This window comes from Seriola lalandi, unplaced genomic scaffold (assembly GCF_002814215.2).
Source record: "Seriola lalandi dorsalis isolate HSWRI2012SDOR001 ecotype SW California unplaced genomic scaffold, Sedor1 jcf7180002054682, whole genome shotgun sequence".
Lineage (NCBI taxonomy): Eukaryota > Metazoa > Chordata > Actinopteri > Carangiformes > Carangidae > Seriola > Seriola lalandi.
Window position 1 is genome coordinate 711,898 of NW_019525235.1, and position 23,383 is coordinate 735,280.

At 41.2% G+C, this 23,383-nt stretch overlaps 1 protein-coding gene across 2 annotated transcripts; it reads right to left on the reverse strand.

The window, feature by feature from the left end:
• Positions 1–2: 2 nt before the first annotated feature.
• On the reverse strand, positions 3–23,370 carry eps8l2 (EPS8 signaling adaptor L2). 2 transcript variants are annotated; one of them, XM_023422474.2, is made up of 21 exons: positions 23,233–23,370; positions 19,545–19,595; positions 19,108–19,154; positions 13,002–13,066; positions 11,181–11,342; positions 10,507–10,656; positions 9,120–9,199; positions 8,837–8,946; positions 8,641–8,711; positions 8,402–8,528; positions 6,984–7,072; positions 6,804–6,878; positions 5,568–5,716; positions 5,311–5,476; positions 5,190–5,224; positions 4,997–5,102; positions 4,613–4,732; positions 3,344–3,419; positions 3,073–3,244; positions 1,926–2,058; positions 3–967 (listed from the first exon to the last, which is right to left on the reverse strand). In XM_023422474.2, exons 2-21 carry the CDS (start codon positions 19,589–19,591, stop codon positions 890–892), a joined length of 2,058 nt encoding a protein of 685 aa, XP_023278242.1. In that variant the 5' UTR covers positions 19,592–19,595; positions 23,233–23,370; the 3' UTR covers positions 3–889. The 2 variants fall into 2 exon arrangements, with proteins under 2 accessions (XP_023278242.1, XP_023278244.1); XM_023422476.2 differs by lacking the exons at positions 19,108–19,154; positions 19,545–19,595; positions 23,233–23,370 and adding an exon at positions 13,184–13,211.
• Positions 23,371–23,383: the final 13 nt, after the last annotated feature.

Here is a 23,383-nt window from a genome sequence, read left to right on the forward strand (position 1 = left end):
TGTGATATCAAATATTTACCAAGTTTATTTTTGATTATCTTCTTGTGTCCCAAAATATTTACAAACCCCCTATATCGTTTCGTTTAAGTCTTCATTTAATTATTCATAGCAGAGCAATGTACTCTCCTGTATGTACTACTTAATTTTCCTGTCAGTGCAGTTTATGCTGCAAAAAACCATATTAATGACAGCATTTCACAATTATCGACGATGACTTCATGCAGGATAATTGTGACTTTCTGTGTGGTGAATGTCTGAATTCTGATTATAAACAGCAAGATTATTTAGATTAAGACCGACTGCTGATTTCCAGTTACCAACCAGGATGAGTGCTGTATTTCTGATATCTGCTCAGAGGACTATCAAAGAGCACGGCTTATTATTTTCTATAGCTGTAAACAGTGATGTGAAAATAATTGGCTATATATCAGAAGACGTGTCACACATTCTGGCACAGATTTAGATACGCAACAGCTAAGATCTACTTATTTACCAGGTCATTAAGTAAACAGCTGCATTAATGACAATGAGCATACACATCGACTACACTGCTCATACAAATATGTACGTTACATACACGTGCCTATACATGCTCGCACACACTCACATACACACCCGCACAAACCAAACTGTACATCATTATATATGTTCCTCTTTTCGTACACAAACATCTCTTCATGACAAAAGTCTAACGAGACAATGAAGACAAAAGCAAAAGAATTAGATGAGAAAACACTTGGATACATACACATTGCATGATACAAAATAAATATACAACAATTAAAATGTATACAACATATAACGCATGTTCTACTGTGGGTCATGATTAACGGTAGATTGATTTAAGAGGGAGAAGAAGCATCCGGATGGGTCGTGCTGGTCGGCAGCTTCAGTCTTTGCTGCCTGAGTCGATTCTCTCCTGCCTCCGCCTCATGATCTCCTGCAGCTCTGAGTCTCCATTGGTTTGCTGTATGGAAATAAAAGAAGATGAATTCCTCTTTATTGAATTTTCCTATTCAAATTTGTAAAAGTAAAGGCAACAGGCTGGTTAAGGAGTGCCACTTTTATTATCGAAGAATAATTTCTGCTTAATTAAATAAAATAAATACAAAGTCTTTATCAGGGCATGTCAAAACAAGGGAAGACACACAGCAAATGATCTGGTCAGATGTAAGATGATTAAGGACATCACATTGTATAATTAACCTAAATGTTGTGCAAAAGCGAGAATGTAATGTACATGTACAGTACTGGGTCTCTACAGGGATAATGGATGCACATGGAAGGAAAAACACCACTCCAAATTTTGCATATATCCTAATGTTATTTATAGTAATATGGGCAATGCAACAGGTAATTTATAATGTCACAGTTATTATTTTATATATTTCTGCAGCCAAAAAATGTGATAAACGATTGCACCAAGATACCAAAGTAGACGAGTTTCCTTAGACCACAAATATAAATTCAAACGTGACACACGTATATTTGACACTAATAACTTGCTATAGAGGCATTTAGCTTCACTTCGGGGTTTTTCATTCATTCTGCACTGTTTGTACATGCTTGTTATAATGAATATAGAAAATCACAATGTGAAGGGGTTAAATTGACAAATAATCCTGCCTAGTTAGCTCTGGCCTGATCACTGCATGTACACACCCATTTTTTGTATTAATCATAAAGTGCGACTCCCTAACAGTCTGACACTGACACGAGCGTTTGTATTCCTGTGTGTTCACTTGTCTTAACATGCCCAGATAAAGACTAAGTTGAGACATGGCGGTTTCATTCATTTCTATAGAAGGATTTCAACATTTCTACAGGTGTATTCATTTCTGGGCTAGATTTTTTTTTTGTCTAACCATGAATAAAAAAGGTGTGTGAAGGGTTTATGTTCAGGTACAGACAGGTGTGTGACCAACCTCTAGCTGTGTTTTCTGTACAGTCACTTGACAGTAGACACGACTGCCTTCGTCTCCACACACCGCCTTCAGTTCTTCTTTGTTGAGGGAAAACAGCTGGGCTCCCGTCAGGATCCCCAAACATTCAACCGTCCTGCAGACAAGACAAGGCAAGAAACGCACAGGTGTAATCAATAACATTTATACCTGATTCTTTTGGGGTGTGTCTTTTCCAGTATCATGATAGTGTACGTGCTGGTTCTCTGGAAGCCTTAAAGATTGATGACACCTAAAGTAAGAACAGTTGACAGTTGACACATCTGGAAACGACACATTAGTTGGGACATGTTGCTGTTAGTCTCAATAATAACGCGTTCAATTAACAAAATATCTTTAATTATCTGTAATTGTGCTCAGTGCACCTTGTTCACCATTTTAATTTAGCGTGTTAGCATGCTAACATTTGCTTAAGAGCACTAAACACAAACTACAGCAGAAGCTGATTGGAATGTGATTAGTTTTTCAAGTATTTGCTCATAAACCAGTTTTAAAAATTCAATAAACTCATGATAAATCTTCCTGAGAGGAACATGAATATGTGCAACAAATTTCATTGTTGTTGAGATATTTTACTCAAAATAATAAATGTCAAATGGTCATGGGATCACCAGAGTCTATAGGATTCATTCTCCATCCATCCTGGTCTGTACAAATTTTTTTATGACAAGCTATGAAGTAAATGTTCAGATAGTTCAGTCTGACCTAAAGTAGCGGACAGACTGACTGACACTGCCATCCCTACAGCCGCAACTGCTGTATCTATTATTGTCAGTGCATAAACAATGTAGAAACACGGGGGAAGGTTTTAATGTTTCCTGAAATTTCAGTCAGAACTTAAAGGGTAACTCAACACCAGGCTGAAAAGCAATGTTTCGCTGCCCTCACTGGTTGAAAGTGTAAAGCCTCTTTGCTTTGTTGCACCTGTAGCCACACCCAGCACTGATGTCACAGGTTCCTGGAGTGCACCTGTACATCACTGCAGCGAGGCGAGAGGTTGAACCACTGGAGATCAGCAAAGACAAGCTTATCATAGGGGTGTTAAGTTACTCTTTAAGGTGTGAGGAGGTATTTTGATTTGCTGGATCGATGAGCGTCATGGGTGACTTACGGTTTTGAGAAACCTTTTGCGTTGAGCCATGCAGTCACCTGCTCTGGGTTTGAGTCAAAGGCGAGCGGTACTTGGCTGCCAGATGATCGCTCCACACGGAACTTCCTGGCGGGTGGCTGGCTTTTGTTAGCAGTGATCATCATCAATAACTCAGAGGTGACATCATCCATCACTGCAGCACAGAAACAGGATAGATGAACTATTTGTAAAAGCTGCTTCTACATCTGTAATTCCTAAATCTGACTTTGGTTACTTTGTTGTGTTCACTCACTTTTGTCTTTTTGTATACCCATGTTGAAACTGTCTCCATGGCTCACAGAACCAGGAGGTGACGTCCTGTAGCCTTGCTGCACACACACACACACACACACACACACACACACACACACACACACACACACACACACACACACACAAACAAAGTTCATGAGAAAAAACACAGATGATATTATTCCAAAAACAGGTTTGTCTTTCATCTCATTCTGGCTGATACATTTTTGCCCAGGAGCCAAAAGCCAAGTATGTGTGTGAAAGTATTTCAGACCAGGAGGAGTAGCTGCATGCAATACTTGCTGCAGGGCGTTGGTGAACCTGCATACAGTGTATATGAGTGCAGTGTGTGTCTCTAGGAATTCAAGCTTTCAGTGAGAGCAGCTAATGCTGCACAATGTCTAGGGTCACAATAAGAGCAGAGAGTTTGTACAAGAGGCTGCACTGATCTAGAACCAGAGCTCAGATGACACGACTCTACTGTGATAACATTTTGTAATGAAGTAATTTTGTTGTTATCTGTGTCTCATATTCATCTGATTACTTATTTATCTCTAGAAAATCTCTTTATCATGATCCCTACACTCTGTAGCAAATGAACTATCTGTCCAAGTGCCCTAATTATCATCTGTACTTTTGGAAGCAGTGATTCCTACTCTGCAAAACAAATTTATCCACAAGCTCTGATAAAGAAACCTTGACCTGTCTCATTACCATAAACTTTAGTTAGTGATTGCCCACATTTCCCAAAATTCATTCCTGACAACATGCCAGAGTTTCTGCAGCTGAGATAACTGGAGGTGAGTGAAAGTGATACCAACACATATGGCATGTTCAAGGTATCAAAAACAAAAACAAAACATCTATTTAAAACAGAACATGGCTGCATTGCATTGTGGTCCACTGAGTCCAAACTTGGTGTCCGAACAATTACTTAACACTTCTGCAAAAATGAGTGTAAATTATTTTCTGTCATCAAAAGTCAGTGTAGCTGCTGGAAACTTTCTGTCATGACATCAAGTTGTTTGGTTTAACTAGTTGCTAAAAATAAAGCAAGCAGCTGCAGAATATACTCAGAGATGCGAAATGTGACACTGATGGCTGCGATTTTAACAACTGTCAGAAAAAGAGAGGATTTTTTCCTTTAAGGACTCATGCAGAGAAGAACCCTCATAGACTCATAGTTTTATGGGTTAAGAATGTCATGTTAATACAGGTAATAATGTAATAGGTAATACACTGCAGATAAACAATATGCATGGCAAGTCACCTGACTGTAGTTGCCCTCTGGCTCCTCTATCTTCACCACGTCCAGGATGTTAAATGGGACGTAGCCGGCCTGGCCACTTCGATTCCGTAGTTTCCACCACTGTTTGTCATCCTCTATAACCTGTGAGAAACGATGCACACATCTCACTTCGCAGCGCTGAAATCCGCTATTAAACTCAATATTGGTTTGTGTCCTGAACTGTCTGTTCACTTTACAGTTTACAGCTTGTTTACACCGGACACAATCACATACAGCAAAGTTGACATGTTGAATTTCGCTGACGGCTAGAGAGGGCTGGCTTCATCCCTGCCATATACCACATCCACACCTATATTTGGTTTAAGCTTCACACAAAGGGCAAGGAAAGAAGAAACAGTTCCTCACCTCGAGGATTTCATCCTGCAGCACTGACAGCTCGTTGGCATTCCGCGCTACAAAGTGGTAGCGAATTTTGGCATATTTTCGGGTGTGGGTCTTCCCGTTATAAGACCTGTTAAGACACATTTTATCACAGTTTGACCTGTTTTTGTGTTTGTGTTGTTTGGTGAGAAAGTGTGTGAAGGATTTTATTACTCACCCGTTTGATGAGCTTGAGGAATGAGTTCCATAAAACTGAAAATACAGGCAGAGTGTTATGTTTTCAAGGGTTGGGGTCTGTAATGATCAGTGCATTTACAGCCATTATATATAACCCTTACATCCTCCGCTGAATGTTTCCTATAATCAGGGCTGCTGGGGGACCCCAGCCCTGTGGGTCCCTCTGTTTCCCATGGGGCTGTCCTGAAGAGCTCCATCGGCGGCTCCCAGCCGTTACGAAACTTCGGGTAATAAGGAGGAGCACACTGATCCCTGGACCATTCTGCTCTGTAGGAGCAGGAGGAGTAAAGGCATCGTCAATAGGTGACCTTTAAGCTACGCATCCGTTCAGACTGAGCCAGCCTTGATACACATGTACCTGGGTTTGGTCCATCCTTCCCCCAGCAGCTCAAAGATGGTCAACTCTTTGGGGCTGAGGTGTCCCCGCAGGAATTCAACAGCATCTTTGGAAAGGTGAGGAGAGATGACCGAACGCGGCACTTCAGGACTCCCAAAGCTCTGCAGCACCTGTGGACCCATTCATAGACATACTGATGTGACACCACAGAAGAGAGGCTTTGTCTATACAGACACATGCAGTTTTTTTTTTGTAAATGTAACACAGTGGTGACACAATGATGCCTGAGTTTTAGTACCGGTACTTTTTCCCCCTTGGTTTGGGCCATATAAAAATATTTCTCTACAAAGAAGAAATAAACAAGACTAAGATCCAGAGGGAGCATCTAAATATCTATTTCAGTACTTGACAGTTTAATGCTTGATGCCACAAAAACTGGGAACAATATATTTCCACCATTCAATCTCAAGACACTTTTGTAGAAGGCCTGAGGGCAATAAATAAACAGCGATAAACAACAGCCATTAAACAAACATTTTAATAGCAACATTGTGGATTAAATATTGACAGTTAACTGCGTCACAAATTTCAGTCCACTAAAACACAGACTAATGATGTCTCATTTGAACTCTAAAGCGATTAGAAATAGAAGACAGATGTGGCTGAAGCTGCTGTGTACTGAGAATGATTGTCGAGGACAGCTAATAGCCATGGGGCCACACTTATTACTGCTCCGTCTTTATCTCGACCTTATCAAACAAATCCAGAGTGTCCAGAGGTTACAGCACCATATCAACACAGAGCCTAATCACTGCTCTGTGTCTCTAACCAGCAGTATCGAGGGGTGTGGCTGCACGCTGAGGCTTGGGAAACCAACATTATGTAAGTGCGGCAGCGCCTGTGCCAGAGCTGAAAGCCACGTCGCTCCAGTCTGGTGAGAGATTAGCAGAGCAGCAGTGGATGTGGTGCCAGACAAAAATAAAAAACAGTAAGAGGAGTGTTTTATGGCGACAATGCAAACACTAAACTGTTCTGATTCTGTGCTTTTAAAAAAAAGTTCAGTGTACCGTTGTCAGATGTTCCTGTGGTTGTGCGTCAACACTGAGGGTATCCAATGATATTTAGAACTTATTTAGTGAATGGATCTGTACTGTTGACATCCAGAAAAAATTGCCTTGTGTTCATGCTGATGTTATCGCCTTGTACGACAGCCCTCATCCATAAAAACCTGTTCTGAACATGACTTTTAGCTCTTACCAGCTCCAGAGGGCCGAAGAGGAAATGAACCAGCTCAGACGCACTCGGATTCTGTATGTGTTTCTTCAGTTTGGCCTGCAGGGGGCGCAGTGACAGACACAAAGAGAGAAGGTGATGAGGAGAGAGGCAGCTGACGATGAACGGGAAGAACAGGGGAGGTTAGGAGCTGTGATATCTCACCAAGAGGTTCAAGGCCAGCTTCAGTTTCTGCAGGCTATCAATGAACTCTGCTTCAGAGGGGGGCTTGGCTCGTAGCGTCAGCATGCCCTCTGTAAACAAACAGAGCAACAATGACCACACACAGACTCCTGAGTTACCAGCTTACCATACAGAAACATTACAGACACAGGTTTTACTTTCTGGTCAAGGTTCACAGTCGTAACCCCAAATGTTATTTTTCGTTCGTATTATCTTATGTCTTTTTAGCTTATGGCTCCGCTGAAACAAAGTTTAGCAACACAATCATGGTTAGTTAATAAACAGCTTCACAGATGAAAATTTCACCTTAGACAGAAAGTAAAAGCCCAAGAAAGAATGTGCTACATCTGAGTTTCTCAACCTGGGACCCAGAAGGTCCCGTAGTTCTCATGACCCCAAATACAGAGAGTTATGTGACGTCAATTTGAGTGTGATATACGTTTAAATTGTATTCTCAGGAGTTGTGAAGTTCCATTGTGCTTACTGTAAAGGGTATGATATATCTCATACCTACTGCTTTTATTTTTCAATTAGGAATATTTAAAAAACCAAACATATCAATCAATACATGAGGCTTACAAATCTTTTGTCTAACAAGTGACTGCACATGGGATTCTGACCCCAATGTTGAGAAACTGATTCTCTGGATAGAGAATACATTCATTTTCAGCACACCTGTCTGTGTAGTCAGGGGCAACACACGTTTCTGGTGCTGGTGCTGTTAGTACCAAATGATGTGTGTAAAAGTAAAAGTCACTGCACGTGTGTTTTCCCCTGACCTCGAACGCAGACAACAACAGATTGTTTTTTAGACTCACGTGTGTGTTACATGTATGTCTCACGACACAGGTAATGAGATGTGGTGATATACGGTAAGAACACAGCATCACACCACTGTACAGTAATACAATACATAATATTACAAATATTATTACTTCTCTTAATAATTATTAGGACCACACTTTTGGTGTCACTTCCTGTAAAGATTAAAATAGTTTTGACTCATCTCATCTGCATCCCCTGCCAGCCTCCATGCAAAATTCAACTCAACTCTTCTTTTTAAATTTGTCAGAGAAAAACATACAACAACAAAAAATAATGCAATTCAGACAGAAGCGCACTGAACAATCACCAAAGGTGTAGGTGTAACAGGAGAGTAATACAGCAGATCAGCACTCTATTGGAGTGAATAAGAAGTAATAATATTACATCAGTGATTAAAACTGAGTGATGAGATTTGTATTACTTATCAGAGCCCAAAACCAGCCTCTACTACCACACATACATCAGTGGATGTCCCGCAACACAGGACACAAAGAGACACAAACGTGGCGACGTGAGCAATATGAACATATTGTCACTGCATTCGTGCCACCAGATCAGAAGAAAGGGAGACAGACCTGCTGGTCCTCTCTTCTTATTCTTCTTACTCTTGTTGCGGTGGTTGAGCTGGGAAAAGGCCTCTGCTGCCTTTTGCACCTGCGCCACAAAGATTTCTATGTCGTCCAGGGCACAGTTGAGGATTTGCTGTGGGAGACAAATCCCGGGGTTTAGCATGTAGAATACAGCATCGTGAGACAGTGAAAGGAGCTGTACAATATCATCGTGGATAAAAATAAAAATAAAAACAAACACGCACCACATCTTTCTCAATGCGCTGGGCCAGCTTTTCATGCGACTCCGTGTCATTTTGTCCGGGGGCTTGTCTAGCTACATCCACACACACACACACACACACACACACACACAAACAAAACATAAGAACGCCGCCACTGACAGAACATCATTTTGATGAACGGTGCATGTATAGAGTGTATTCTTGTGAGCACTCTCACCCTGTGTGCTTGTGGCCGCCACTCGTCCCTTCGGAGAACGTGAGGGGCCCTTGGGCACCGAGGGCGGGAGGATGGTTTCTCTGTGACGCTTCATTTTCTCCTGGTTCACCCTGGATGATTAGGAGGAGACCTTCAGGACCCTAACATCGAGTTCACTTACTACTGATTACAGATCAGTCTCACCATTAGACTGTGTGTGCGTGTGTGTGTGTGTGTGTGTGTGTGTGTGTGTGTGTGTGTGTGTGTGTGTGTGTGTGTGTGTCTGCAGCAGCAATGTTCTCACTTCAGAGTCTGAAGCCTCATTTTCTTTCCATGCTTGTTGTCTCCAATGGCACTGTCTACATCTGCGTGAACCATCTCAGCCTGGAGAGAGCGAGGAGAAACACAGGGAGGCAGACTCAACATGTGAACTGTGTATACAGCGTTACACAGATCAGTATGCAGTTTGCAATATGCAATAGTTAGAGAAAAATGTTCTTTCACCTCCCTGCCTCCAACTGCAGCTTTCCTGTCTCAAATGCAACATTGTTGGAAAGGTGCTCTGGATAAGACACCTACAGGCTCGTCTTGTGTCCGACTTAGACTCGCGCAGTTTAAAATCCTACACACTTCACTTCTATAAAGCCTGCCTACATCTGACATGTCTCCAGAGGTAGAGGAGAGGTGTGATAGAAGTGATGCCTCTCTGTGCAGTTTAAGCCACATATTTGTGTTCAGTGTTGCACAGTTTTTGGCATCACTGTTTTGAGGACTGGAATGAGGACGGCAGGGGAAGAAAGGACAGGATATATCAGTTTTTAATTAGATTCTAACTGTTTATGTGCAGCATTCATGCTGAGAATTGGTTTCCGTCCTGTTTCTGATCCTTTGTCATTTGGATTTAAAGCTTACAGCCAAATTCATGTTTTTCAATCATTGTGTCTTTGATCATCTACGACACAAATCCCTGGCTGCTGCCAAAAATAAAGAGCACTCGGCCCACGCTTTTGCTGTTGTTGTACCCTTCTTACTTACGTTAGGATTCTCAGCAGTGTGAACTTATTTAAATTACATCAAAAAACAGGCAATAGATAGGGTTTGCGATGACGTGCGTACTGTGTTTGTTTGTATTGTGATGTCTGCTCTAGAAAAGCTTGTGTGTGGTGAAATAAAACTCATCAGTTCATCCAGCTCTTCTCCTGAATCTTAAAGACTATGAACGTGCCAAGCTTTCTGCTCCTCCTTCACACCAAATGACAGTTGCATCACAGTTTTGATGAGTAAGAACTTTCATTATATTGTTTCAATTAAGACAATGGCGATGAACCAAAGGTTGTTATATTCATATCCTCTAGTGAATGTCGATGATGATCCACGATGCCTTGTAAACGCCTCTGTTGAACTTACTAGTAGTCATTCTGTACAATAAAGAGGTCACGTCTTAGTGGTTATTGGATTACTGCCTTTCAGTGGTAGATCTTCTCATGCGCTAAAATCTCTGAACAAGACAAACAAAATGTAAAAGGATACACACAAACCCACAGCCACGAACAGCACTGAAATCTGACCTAGCACTCTAACAACAGGCCCTTAGATTTATGAATGACATAAAAGACAAAGCCAACCAATCGGGCGTGGACAATAAAGGACGCAAACTGAGCCAAGCCTGTAAAATTCAAACCGAGACCCACCTCCACCTCGTCACAGTGGAAGAAGTGGATGTCGGGTTTGTGCTGCTCCTTGTCCTGACACACGAGCAGCAGCACAGATGTGTAGCGTGTCTGATTCAGCACCGTCTGACACATGTGGATGGTGGGGAGAGGAAAGTTCTCCAACTCTTCCTGCAGGAGAACGACACAATAGTAGTTAGAGCGAAAGAGGTGGAGGTGGAGAAGGAACAACATGAGTTGGCAAAGTCCTCAGTGAGATAAAATAATACAAACTTCCCCCTTCCAGTCTTTATGCTAAACTAGGCTAACTGGCTGCTGGCTGTAATTTCATACGTACTATACAGACATGAGAGCGCTATCAATGTTCTCATCTACCCCTTAGACACTTGAGCAGTTTAGTCTTGCCACTTAAAAAAAGTTGGATATCTTTTGAGACAGATTAAAACAAGCAGTCAATATCAATGCACCGCGAGCTCTTAAAACACTGGATCCTGCACTTCCCATAAAAATAAACCATAAACCAACAACGGCATCTGTCATTAGATCTTTCCTTCCCAGCAAATACATTCATTTGATGAATCAACACACCCACTTTGTATTGGAGGCCTCCTGTAAATAATTTATAAGCAATCTGTAAATGTGACGTTTCATTTCACGTTTAGTGCACGATGTGTGGACAGGTGTGGAGCTGCTACCTGTGTGTCGCAGTCCAGCAGTCTGACCGCATTGTCAGTGACCTGGAGGAGCATCTCCTGTGTCCATATTTTATCCTTTGAATCCAGAAGAACCAGTTTCTTAATGGCATCGTCCACTGTGACAATGGACTCTGTCTTGTCCATAATGAACGTGGAGAGATGCTGAGGGGAAACAAACAGTTTGATAAATGATCCTGGTTTGAACTAAAGTCATTGTCTGTATGGAAAGCAGGACAGATTTACTTTGGAAAGTTGTTGGTGGGAATTTGAAATATACATTATTTACTGTTTGTATTAAAGTAATAGTACAACATTTTGGGAAATATACATTTTTGTTTTCATGCTGAGAATTGAGGGTGAGATGAGAAAAATTATACACACACATCACTAACTGTCAAGATGAAGGCGGAGCCAGCAGTTAGCTTAGCTTAGCAGAGTGTTTAATAGTGGCTTTTAATGATGGGCAGATTTGGTTTTTTTGTTTTTTTGGTTATTCTTTTTGTTAAACTAAGCTAACATGTAGACATGACAGTGGTATCGATGTTTTCATTTCACTCTTGGCAAAAAAGCAAATAAGCTTTTGTCCCAAAGGGTCAAGCTGTTCCTTTAACTGTAACTGTTAACTGGACTCTATCGTCATTCAGGCCTGTTTCTTAGAACTATTACTGCAAAATTATTTCAACTGATGCAACATTTTTCAGGTTCCCTTGTTATATAGCATCTTAAATTACTGCCCTGTTTTATCTGATGTCAAAACAGCCGTATTGCTACATATGAGTCTGCGTGCGGCGCCACTGTCACTGTCTGTTATCTGTGTTTACCTGCCCATGTGTGATAATGGGGAGGCATTTAGAGAAATCCTATCCACGCAGACGCGGGACATAGTTCAACACCATCCCTAACCTGAAGCATGTCTCTGATTGAATCTTCCCAACATCAGGTTCCCACTGCTGCTGTCAGAGACGTTACAACTTTATTAAGGCGGCGTTCCCGTAAATGAGATGTTATCAAGACATTAAGTAGTCTGTCAGTTTTTATCTCTGGGCAAAAGAACAACACCAGTAAACCACTTATTACACTACATTTATAATACGTGCTTTGCTTTTATCTTGTTGTTCACATTCACTGACCTTGTTTAAACTATAGATCCATCCATTTACAGAGCACGAGTTTAAGATTTTTTTTATTTTTTAAGCCTTTTTTGCATTATGTCAGTTTTAACCAGGAAAATGTGACAGGAAACAACATGGAGCGAAAGAGGGAGGAATGGTGTGGTCCACAGCTGAATTCAAACTGGGACAAAACTACTGCTTTACTACGACACGCCAGTTTTTAGATTTTCCATCTTAACTGCTCATTTTTATACACATTTAAAAATACACAATCTGGTCTCTTTTTAACAAAAACTTGTTTTATGGTATCTCTGTTGCCTTTCTTTATCTCCCGGTTACCACCAGTCTGGTTAACAGGTACATAAATATGCGATTAAATAATAATAATACAGTAAATTGAATAAACATTCAGATAATACAAAATGATAATAAATCAAAAGGAAAATGGAAAAGTCTGAAATCGATCATAGTGAGTTTTTTATTACTGCAAAAAATTCTATTAAACATTAACTTTTTATTTCACTTTACTGAAGCGTAGTGCCTCTCACACTGATCCATTTACCTCAGCTGTAACACTTTTACACATGAGGTGAGATTTACCAATCTTTCCATTTTTATATATATTTTGCTTGATTTCAATAAAGTACATAAAGTGTCACATTTAAAAAAACACGTGTTTAACTTTTCGTAGAGACAGAAAAGATCTTACCTCGACGTGATACTGCGACGTCTCATGCATGATAAAATTTGAGTTGGAGTATTTTTTCCTCTGTTCTGTTGATAAGAAAACAAAGATATTCAAAGTGAGAAACTGAGAAACCACCGAGTCCTGTCTGTGATTTTACTGTTAATCCTTTGCGATGTAGCGGCAGCAGCAGCAGTAACACTGACCATAAGTCCACATGTTGAACGTTTCAGCGCAGCGACCAGATGAAATGAAACACTGAACCACTGATGTGCCAGCTGAAAAGATCAGCAGGGCAATAAGGAAGTGACACAGACATGTTATGTGTGCACTTTTTTTTTAGTGTGTGTGTGTGTGTGTGTGTGTGTGTGTGTGTGTGTGTGTGTGTGTGTGTGTGTGTATGTGGGGCAACCTCACTACCAACTGTACTGTTGGGTATCCACTCACAGTTGTTTGCAAAGCGTTGGGCACTCCTGGGCAAATTACATATTTTGTTGTTTATTTTGGAAGAGAAAGGAAGTAAATACAAATCCTGTCCTACAGACAGTAAATCATGAGCCTTTCTTTAAATGTTAATGCACTTCTCTCTGCAAAAAATGAAACAAAGGTCAAACTGTATTCTCTCAAATCTTTTAGCACAATTTATGTCCAAAAGTGTCCTGCCAGAGGGCAAGTGTAATGAAGAAAGTCCTATCTGAGAAGTTAATTATTAAAAAATCTCATATCAAAGAGTCTTTGTGACTTCATTTGCCTAATCCAACGTTATAGTAGGCTATGTTGGCAAGACTTGTATTAAAACTCGCGCCTAGCAGGGACCAGTCTGAGGCACAGATTTACTGACAAAAGTCAGTGATGCTACTTCTGAACAGCGCCGTGCTTACGTCCTCATCTGTGGCAATGTATTGTGATTCGTCACATGTAACCTTCTATTACGTACAAATTAGGACTGAACATTTAATCAGAATATTATCGATTGCAATATGGCCAAGTGCAATATCATTATCACAGGAGCTGCACCTTTTCTAATAAAGGTAAAATGTGTCACAACATACCATAAATGAGGAATCGTGTTGCTACAGAGATGCCCCCGGTCTACAATTCATGTTCTCCAGACATAAGGGAACATGCTTGTTCTGTACGTGACCCAACTCAAAATCATATCATCAACATTTTGATTTTTTTTTTCAGTAAAAATGAAAATGCAAAAATGACTGAACACATTACAACTGAAATCGTGACTCATACCACAAAACGCAACATCTGCCAAAATGATCTCGATATGATTTTGTTTGCATATCAGTCAGCTCTCGTACAAATGCTGTACAGTTAACTTGAAACACAGTCACAACACATTAAACCTATTTAGCAGTGAGGCAGGCGGGATTACGGTAAACAGGAGGTGGAATGCTGAGAGTAAGGTTGTCACCATATCAGATTTCAAATGCACAATTATTGAGGCAAAAACACAATCAAAAGAAAATTAAGTAATATAATAATAATAATAATAATAATAATAATAATAATAATAATAATAATAATAATAATAATGCTGTTAAATGAATCTTTAAAATTGTTTATTGTATGTTTTGTTTCTTTTTTGGCAAATGAATTAGATTCAAATATGAGTGTAGGAAGTGGAGAGAGAGAGTCTGTAACCGTAACTGTACAGAAGCGCACTAAAAGAACAATGACACTTAATGGATAGTGAAAAGGCAACCAGATGAACTGATAAGCAAAATATCCATAAGGCCTCACATCTTCCATCACAATAGTCACAGATCTTTACGTCATAATAAAGTGCAAAAAGTTCAAGAAAAACAAATAAGACAATAAAAAGCAATGAAATAAATAAAAAGCAATAAGATAAAATGGAGGACGTATTCAGACAAACTAACCAAGGCGAACTGTTTTCACCTGCTAAAGGAAGACGTCACAGGAGTGAATGGATCAGAAGGACAGGGGCAGAGCATTCAATAGTTTGGGTGCCACGGCTTGAAAAGCATGCTCACCTCAGGTTTTCTAGCAGGTTCCAGGGACGGCCAGTAATTTTTGTTTTAGTAGACCGATTGGTTTCGGAGGAGGAGGTCAGCAATTTATGGGCGTGTTTGATCGTGCAAGGCTCTAAAGGCGAGCATCAGTGTGTTAAAATGGATACGGAATTTAGTGGCGGGAGGAAAGAATCGTTGTGATCTGTGATCTCTTGTTATTTCTGGTTAAAAGCCAAGCGGTTGCATTTTGGACAGTTTGGAGACAGCTCAAAGAAGTTTGATTCAGACAGGTAAAAAGAGCGTTACAGTATCTCAACCTATCTTGCAGGTCATGCCAGTTGGGGCCTTCCTCCCACAGACCAAAAACACGCAGGTCCGGTTGATTGGCGACTCTAAACTGCCCATAGGTGTGAATGTGAGCATGAATGGGGTGTTTGTGTCTACATGTGAGACTGGCTACCTGTAACCCGCCCTCACCCATGACTCTAAATGGATAAGCAGTATGATAATGAGGAATACCATGTCCACCATCTTGTTTTACGAAACACAAAGTACAGACGAGGCTGATGGGAATGTCATTAGTTTTGCAGGAATTTGGTTACAAAAATCCTGTATGAGATATCAAAAATCTGATTTAGACCCATTTAAAGTTTTTCAATATCCACATCCAGACACTCACTCACGGCACCATTGTTCACCTCGTTGCCTGCGCTCTTGGCAGGGGCCAGTGTTCTCATTGACCTATTTACCAAGTGAATAGTCTGCAGGTAACAATTACGGTTAAATGAGAGCATGTTCCTATCAACTCCACTGCCAGATCTCATATCAAGTCTCTTTCTGTCCCCCACCCAACTGAGTCAACATTTTAATGCCGCACCATCTACAGCTCTGCTTTTCTCAGCATACAGACGTTGAGACACACTTTGCTTTATGTGCTTTAGGGTGACTGCGACACAAAAGCCCTGCTGTTAGTATAGCACTTAACAAAATATGTGTCCAAGCCGTACAGTACATTCCAATATTTCCACTATTTGATATCCTCTTATTAATCTTTGTGATGTAAATGCTTCATAATTCTGTGGCTGATCCATATTTAGCAGCGCTGAAAACAAACAAAAAAAAGACTTTCAGAGATCACTATATCCATTCAACCGCTGTCACTGTCCAAATGACGCAAGCGTTTGTCTTTCCTGTTGCTGCCATTTCCTCTCTGCTGATTCCTTCCTGCTTGGTTCCCCACAGGTGAAACACAAGCGTCAGGTGTCGTTCGGAAAGTCGAGCTCTCCCCATGTCTTATTAATGACTGACGTTTATGCCAATCAATTCAAAGCGCTGCGGCAGCTTGCAATAAGAGCCACTTAGCAGGCAGATGGGCAGATCCTCAGGGCTCTCCAGAGTCAATGACCAGTGATGAACATGGCTGCCTGGCAGATTATCAAACCAATACATGGCCCAGATCAATCAGACAACCCGACCTCCCTAATAACCGCTCTTTAAACACAATGAACCCTGACTCAACCGAAAACCGAGACAGTAACGATCTTTGATGCAATGCCAGGAAAGTGTTCAACTGTCTGAACCATTTTTTACATTTCACTTTGATTAATAAAGAGAATATAATCCTGTATCTCGACATCAAAAGACTGAACAAGTCCGACCACAGATAACTCATACAATAAGCGATTGCGTTGGAACAAGATGGCCTGTTTTTTTGTTTTGTTTTGTTTCTTGTTTTTTTCGATTTGACCCCGAGGCATCATCTGGATACGGAAGTGTCGCCAGAAACTATCACATCAACAAACCTCAATCCCCCACTGAGTTGTTCTCTCAAACTAGTGTTGAACAAATTCATACCGGTTTACATTGTGCATTTGTGTATCAAGCCAAAGACGTACTGTTGACTTTTTAAAATGTCGCCACAAAAATCACTGATTTACCAAATCAAACATAAAGAACAGGATTGATATTCAGGAATGGTGCTGACTGAAAGGAATTAATGTACTCAAATCCATTATGGAGATTCAACTGAATTTTAAACACATGCACAAAGGTTAAAGGAAGAACAGCGCAGCAGGAAGAGATGGAAGTTTCGACTCGGTCCGAACACATTTTACCTGACAGAGACATGCTCCTCAACCTCAACCACAAACCGTGTGAGAAAGTCAAGAAAGCCTGTTTGATAGTCCAAAGTCCTGGGATGTTGAGTCTGATGTGGCATCTTTCTGCTCTACTTAAGGTCGAGCTGCTGATAACAGATCGGGTGGGAGGACTGCGTGTCATTTGCATCACTTGTTTGCTGCCCTTCAACACGTGAATGACGGGGAGTTTTGCATATGGGAGATTGAGTTGCTGTTGTTCCTCTGCATGTTTATTCAGCAAGGAGCAAGCCGCAGACCCATATCTATCCAAATGTCTGCTGCTGTTACGGATGCTGCACAATATTGTCCGCTCTCCTGCCTCTCTGGTTCAGGAGGACATGGAGGCGTGCTGGTATCATCCTGCAGTGAGAAGGTGGTGGTGACCATCTGCCACACAAGATGAAACGAGCCAACCAAACGGCACAGTCTCGTCGCGCATACAGTAGGATATTTCACTGAGATCACAAGAGTGGGGGCGCATCCTGTGGATATTTGGATGATTTACGGCACAAAAATGTTTCACAGACGACGAGGTGCGCAGTCAGATAGTTTGGGAGCATCTTGCATCACTGCAATACCGTCATCTGTCATTTGAGGCGATTTCTAAATTTGGAACAGTGCAGCCATGCAGGAAAGCAGGTTGTCTTGTCATACCTTGGTGCAGGTTTCTATCAGGGCCTACGACGTGCTATACAATGTTCCTCTGTGTTGGCAGTGTGGAAGGAGGTTCTGGTAGGGACCAGTGAGCTAATGTCTGAGGCAGCAAAGGGGAGGACCAGAGTTGAGTGAGAGTCTGCCTCTTTTCACTTTTCAATGCATCTTTTATTCACCTGCAAGACATGGGCATCCCCACCCTGTTCCAACCACACATTAAAAACAGGCACACCCTGCGCTCCCAGCTAATGTAACATAACTAATTTCAGTCACACAAACACACCCTAACACAAGCATGCAACTGCTGAAATAGTAAAAGCATTTCATGACTGTATTACTGAGAGCCACCGCAGTCATGACAGTTCAGTGATGCAGCCTGTCAATACAGAGCATTACAATGACTATAGCAAGTCCTTCAATTCAAAATATGCACAAAAAGACAGCAAAACATAAATATGCATCTGCACGCATGAGAATGTGACTATAAAGCAAAGACAGTCATGTTCCCTTTAGGAGCCCAGCCTCCCTCTCAGTGCCTAACAGAGGTGTCAGCAGGCTGAGCACGGCGGGGCCCCTAAGCAGAACCTTGGCCCCCTTTTATCACTGTCTGTGTGTGTGTGTGTGTGTGTGTGTGTGTGTGTGTGTGTGTGTGTGTGTGTGTGTGTGTGTGAGAGCATGTGATAGTGCAGCGAGGCCATGGGGCTGCAGCAGCATGCTGCAGAGCGAGAGTGCCGGATTTCCTGGCAGAATCATTTGCATAGCAAATTGAATATTGTGGTGAATTGAGTCAATTACAGTGCTGATGCTCACAGCTCGACTATTGACAGTTTGGAGAGATATCAAGGCATAAGGAGTGGATTATGTACTGTATTCCATTCAAGATTTGTTCCTGCTGAAGACACATTTTTTTTAAACACATAGTTTCATTTTTTTAAAAACGGAAAGTACTCTGCAAAAGCGGGGCCTTGTATCGTTTAGCAAACATTAGTCAAACAGGGTCAATAAGGACAGGGCGGTGTTTGTGTCAAAATAAACTACAGTGTCCTTGTTGATCATAATAACGGAAAATGCCACCCAGTGCAACAGTGTGGCTCATTTATGAGTTTAACTAGTTTTTGTACAACATCTGAATAAGCTACATACTTAATAAATAGTAAAACTATTCCTTGACAAGTAATTATTAACAATCTCCTTAATTCTAAGCTGTAAGTCATAGTGTAGTACTGTAGTGACTCATGCAAAAGAAATAAAGGCATGTTAGGGCAAAGTCTTGAAAGCGGGCCAACAATAAAATACTCCTACTGACAAAAACGGCCCAACTCCTCTACGCACTTCCATGCAGCCACTTACCGTAGAGGGCCTTGGCACTGATCTTGCTGTCCGATCTGGCCACTCCACTGCAATGACAAGAAGAGGAGACAGGGTTACGCTGTGCGCCCTTCATCTTCTCCACTGCACCTCTGGATGTCAGTGTCACAAACCCTCGGAATCTCCCACACTGTCACACAGAGATATACGGAGAACAGACTGGCCAGCACTGGATGAGATTAGCCTGAGATTCTGAGCATATGGACCAGCCAGGGAGCGAGAGGGGGAGAGTGGAAAAGGGAGAGAGAGAGAGAGGGGGGAGGGCATGGAGGGAGGCTGGAGCCAGGAACCAAGGCAAAGCAAACAACTCTCAACAGAGACGCTCTGTGCCTGAGGTCCCTGACCCACACCACCTTCCACATACTGGGTTAGTGATTCTCTAGATATGTAGGGGAAGCAGGAAGGTGTACGATACTCACTTGGCTTGCCTCGTCTGAGGTTCCAGGACACTCATGATTTCAGGCATCCACCTGAAGAAAAAAAAACAAAAAAACAGTGAGAATGAGAATCTGGGAAAGAAAGCGTAAGTGATAGTGAGACACGCAGAACGAAAAGTGGCTGGTGGTTTTCCACCCAAAACAAACACGCATTATTTAGCAATGAAAAAGACCTTTTGAAAACCTGTTGCATCAGGTAATCTTTTATTTTTCAGGGTGAGCTCTAATACACGGACCACGGTGTACAACCTTAAAAAGCTGTAGACACCTTATAACGGTTGTAGAAATAATATGCTAAGTTGATGAGTCGTCTACCGAACAGCCTGTTCTTCCACTGTGGAGAGCCAGGTGTTGGGCCTGTACTGCTGGTAGTCAGGGGACTGATCTGAGACAATGGAAGACAGCAGGCTGATATGTACTGTGTAATTAGATCCACTCTGTTGATGACTATATCTGCATAGCTGCAAATTATTTAATGTGGTTGGGTTTTACAACCACATTACAGTTGCTGCTAACTACTTGATCCTTAGCGTGGCCTCGAAGGAGACAGGTATGAAATATAAATCTGAGAGATTCTTGTGAGCAGGAAATGAGAGAACAAAACTCTCCCACACCTTTACCTCAGAGCCAAGAGACTCGTGTCTGTGATGTGTCTGTCAAGGCACGCACTGACAAGGTTATGTAATATATATCAGGCCTACAGCACACACTGGCTGAACATACAGAGTGTCAGTATATACTGTAGCTGTGGACCCTAAAGTCATGTTACACAACATAATGGTTTCCTTTTAAATCCTTTTATGGGTTTTATTACTGCATTAAATAAACATTCCTCAGTTAATGGCTAAAGTGAACTACTAAATACTATACTATTTAAATATTCAAACACTATCTAATACTTGATATAATAATCACCTTTTACCTTATTTGACTTTTAGACACCAAGGAGCCACGTATCGCTTTAAGCAACCAGTCCAGTTTGTATTATTAATCGGAGGCGAGAGGTTAGGATCCTGTGTCTCCAGCAAGCTTTTGAAGTGTTTGTAAAGAACAATCCAATCTATAAAATACTGACCTCATGTCACTTAGGTAAGAACATTTCAGTGTCCCTTTTTTTAACCAAGCTATAACACAACCACTTCCTCAAGACATGCCCTACCTCCTCTCTGAAGATCAAATCTGTTATTTCGTGAGGAGCAGCGCTACACTACACATGCTCAGGGTAAATACTGTGTATGACAGTTATAGGTTAGAGGTGCGGTCACTCAAGCTTATCTCACAGCAGATCATAAACATAATCGCTCTCAACAGATAATCTCCTCAGAACTTTTGCAAACAAAGACAGGGCGAATCACAACAATAGCTTTCACAACCTGGGCCGGAGTCAGTGCATGATAAAGTATGACTTTATTTACACAAAGCCACATGTAGGTCCACGCCCCCCCCACCCCACCCCCTGATCGAAAACTACCGCAACAAAATCTCACAGAGAAATGCAAATAAGGAAAGAAAACTGTTCGTATTTACTTTAGCAAGTCTGCACAAACAAAAAGACTTCCTCTTTCTGTCCCTAACTATCTGGTCATCTTCTCTACACTCTATTGTTTCCAGCTCTGGCCCGATGCCAGGTTTCAGGAGGGAGGTGAAGCCAGAGCAGGAGAGGCTGGGTGTCATGTGTTGTCAACCTTATGGCAAGAGGCCCTTTGTCTGCACACCTCTCCTCCACTCAGCCTAAGGTGCTTATTGTCCAATAATAACAAACTTATTCAGAGGTAACTACAGGGTATTAGAACAATAATTACAGACAAAAGTAGACGCAGAGTGTGCAGGATGATTATAACTTTTGTGTTATTCCTCCATGCTGCATCTGTCACAACAAATCAGCACAGCCCACAGTCTCATATTTTAAGCTTGTGGTATCAGTCATGTGGTCTGTGTTGTTGTTTTTTTTTTTCACATCTTAAACGTCATTTTGGATTGAAAAAATTCTCTTCAGATACACACAAGAGGCTCCAAAATCCTCACAAACTAACCAACATCTCTACATCACAACACCGCGCCTGTCTGATAAACAGTGTGTCATTATGTAAACCCGAATGTAAACCAATGAACGCAGCCAGGATTTGTGTTTCAACACACAAAAGACAATGACAGCAACGTTACTGTATTGTTGTAACTGTGCAAACACACGACACAAATGATACAGCAATATGAGAAAAGCACACAAAACAAATGGATCTATGTCATATGACCTCACAACAATAAAATAACAGAGTTATAGTTTCAGCTTTTCTGAAACACATCCAATGCCACATATATGCCACAAGATATTTTGGACCCACATGGGAAGCATAGCAACAGCAGCAACACAATAAGTATCTACAGTAACAGTAACAGTAACGTGACAACACACGCCCCAAAACAAACCTGAAGCTTCAACAAAGGATTTAAGAAAACAGGGACATATGCTGAGAACATAAATCACTACTGACAGGAACATCAATGGTGGAACAAACTCAGTATTTGCAGCATTTCTTTTTAGACAACTTCAGCCTGATTGTACAAAACACAGGCTGTTTATTTAAAATTGAGCAATATTGACAGTATAGCTAATGTGACAGAAAAAAATATGAGCTCACTCTGATATGAGCAATGTGCCCTTTGCTCCATGCCCCTGAGTAAGCATTTTGTAAGAGATAACAGTTATCAGATTTTATGTATTTGGAGTCATCCAGCTATCTGACTGAATCACATTACATTCTTATGATGGCTGGAGATGATGTTACAGGTTTCTTCTGGATGTGCAGGTGCAGGGTGGAGCGCGCATTCGCTGACTCAGGGCATTAAGACAAAATCAGCTCAGATTTCACACACATGATTCCTGTTTGTTCACATAACATTCATTTCACTCTCCCAGCACACTGAGAACAACAATCTCGTGCCAAGACAAAAACCCCATACTGAAAGACTCCTTTGGTTGTTAATGTGCAGTATATCAACCTGTTGTACCCCAAGCAAAGCACATTCCTCTTACCACAGAGCTCAATGCTGAAATTAAGGTTGTGGATTGCATCAAATATAAATGTAAAGTAGCAACATTAACGTTAGTCTATGATTTACCCAACACCAAAAGTTGGAATGCGAATGACTCCATAAATTCATCACTGTGCAAGTAAAACAGGATTTAATCATAAAGTATCAAGAATCACTTCATATCTGCTGCCATTAATATTATCCATTGAGTCATTTGATACGCACTTACATAATAACATAAAACGATTACAATAACTATAAGAAATTGTAATAAATCATCAATATAAATAAATAAATGGAACTAATCAATCTCAAGTTTTAAACCAACATGAATGAGAAGTCAAAAAACAGTAACCAAGCAACTCCATCTGCTGAGGAAGACCAAATGACACAATGGAAAGCTCCAGAACAGCCACTGAGTGGACCTTGCGGTGAGATTTTCATGTTTATGTAGGTTGGAGTTCACTGTGAAGACACGGGTGCACTTTTTTTTATGGCAATGTGCTGAAAAGAAAAGAAGAAAAAAGAAAAGAAAAGAAAAGAAGAAAAGAAAAGAAAAGAAAAGAAGAAAAAAGAAAAGTAAAGTAAAGAAAAGAAAAGAAAAGAAAAGAGCGTGTTTATCGTCACACGAACTCACAGTGGTGTTTTCCGGACGGGATGCTCAAGGTGACAAACGCGGGCGAAACAGCGCGTGACGCATCAGCCTGTCATCAGCGGCCGATCAACAAATAAACTCCACAGGAAATAATCGATAAGTGTACTCTCCTGCTGCCAGGTACAACCTTTGG

Coding starts and splice junctions, on each gene's coding strand:
- eps8l2 (XM_023422474.2), bottom strand. CDS start 19,591: ATGCCTGAAATCATGAGTGTCCTGGAACCTCAGACGAGGCAAGCCAA. Junction 13,067..19,107: donor CAGTGCCAAGGCCCTCTACG/GTAAGTGGCTGC, acceptor TCTTATCAACAG/AACAGAGGAAAAAATACTCC. Junction 10,657..11,180: donor TGCTGGACTGCGACACACAG/GTAGCAGCTCCA, acceptor GTTCTCCTGCAG/GAAGAGTTGGAGAACTTTCC.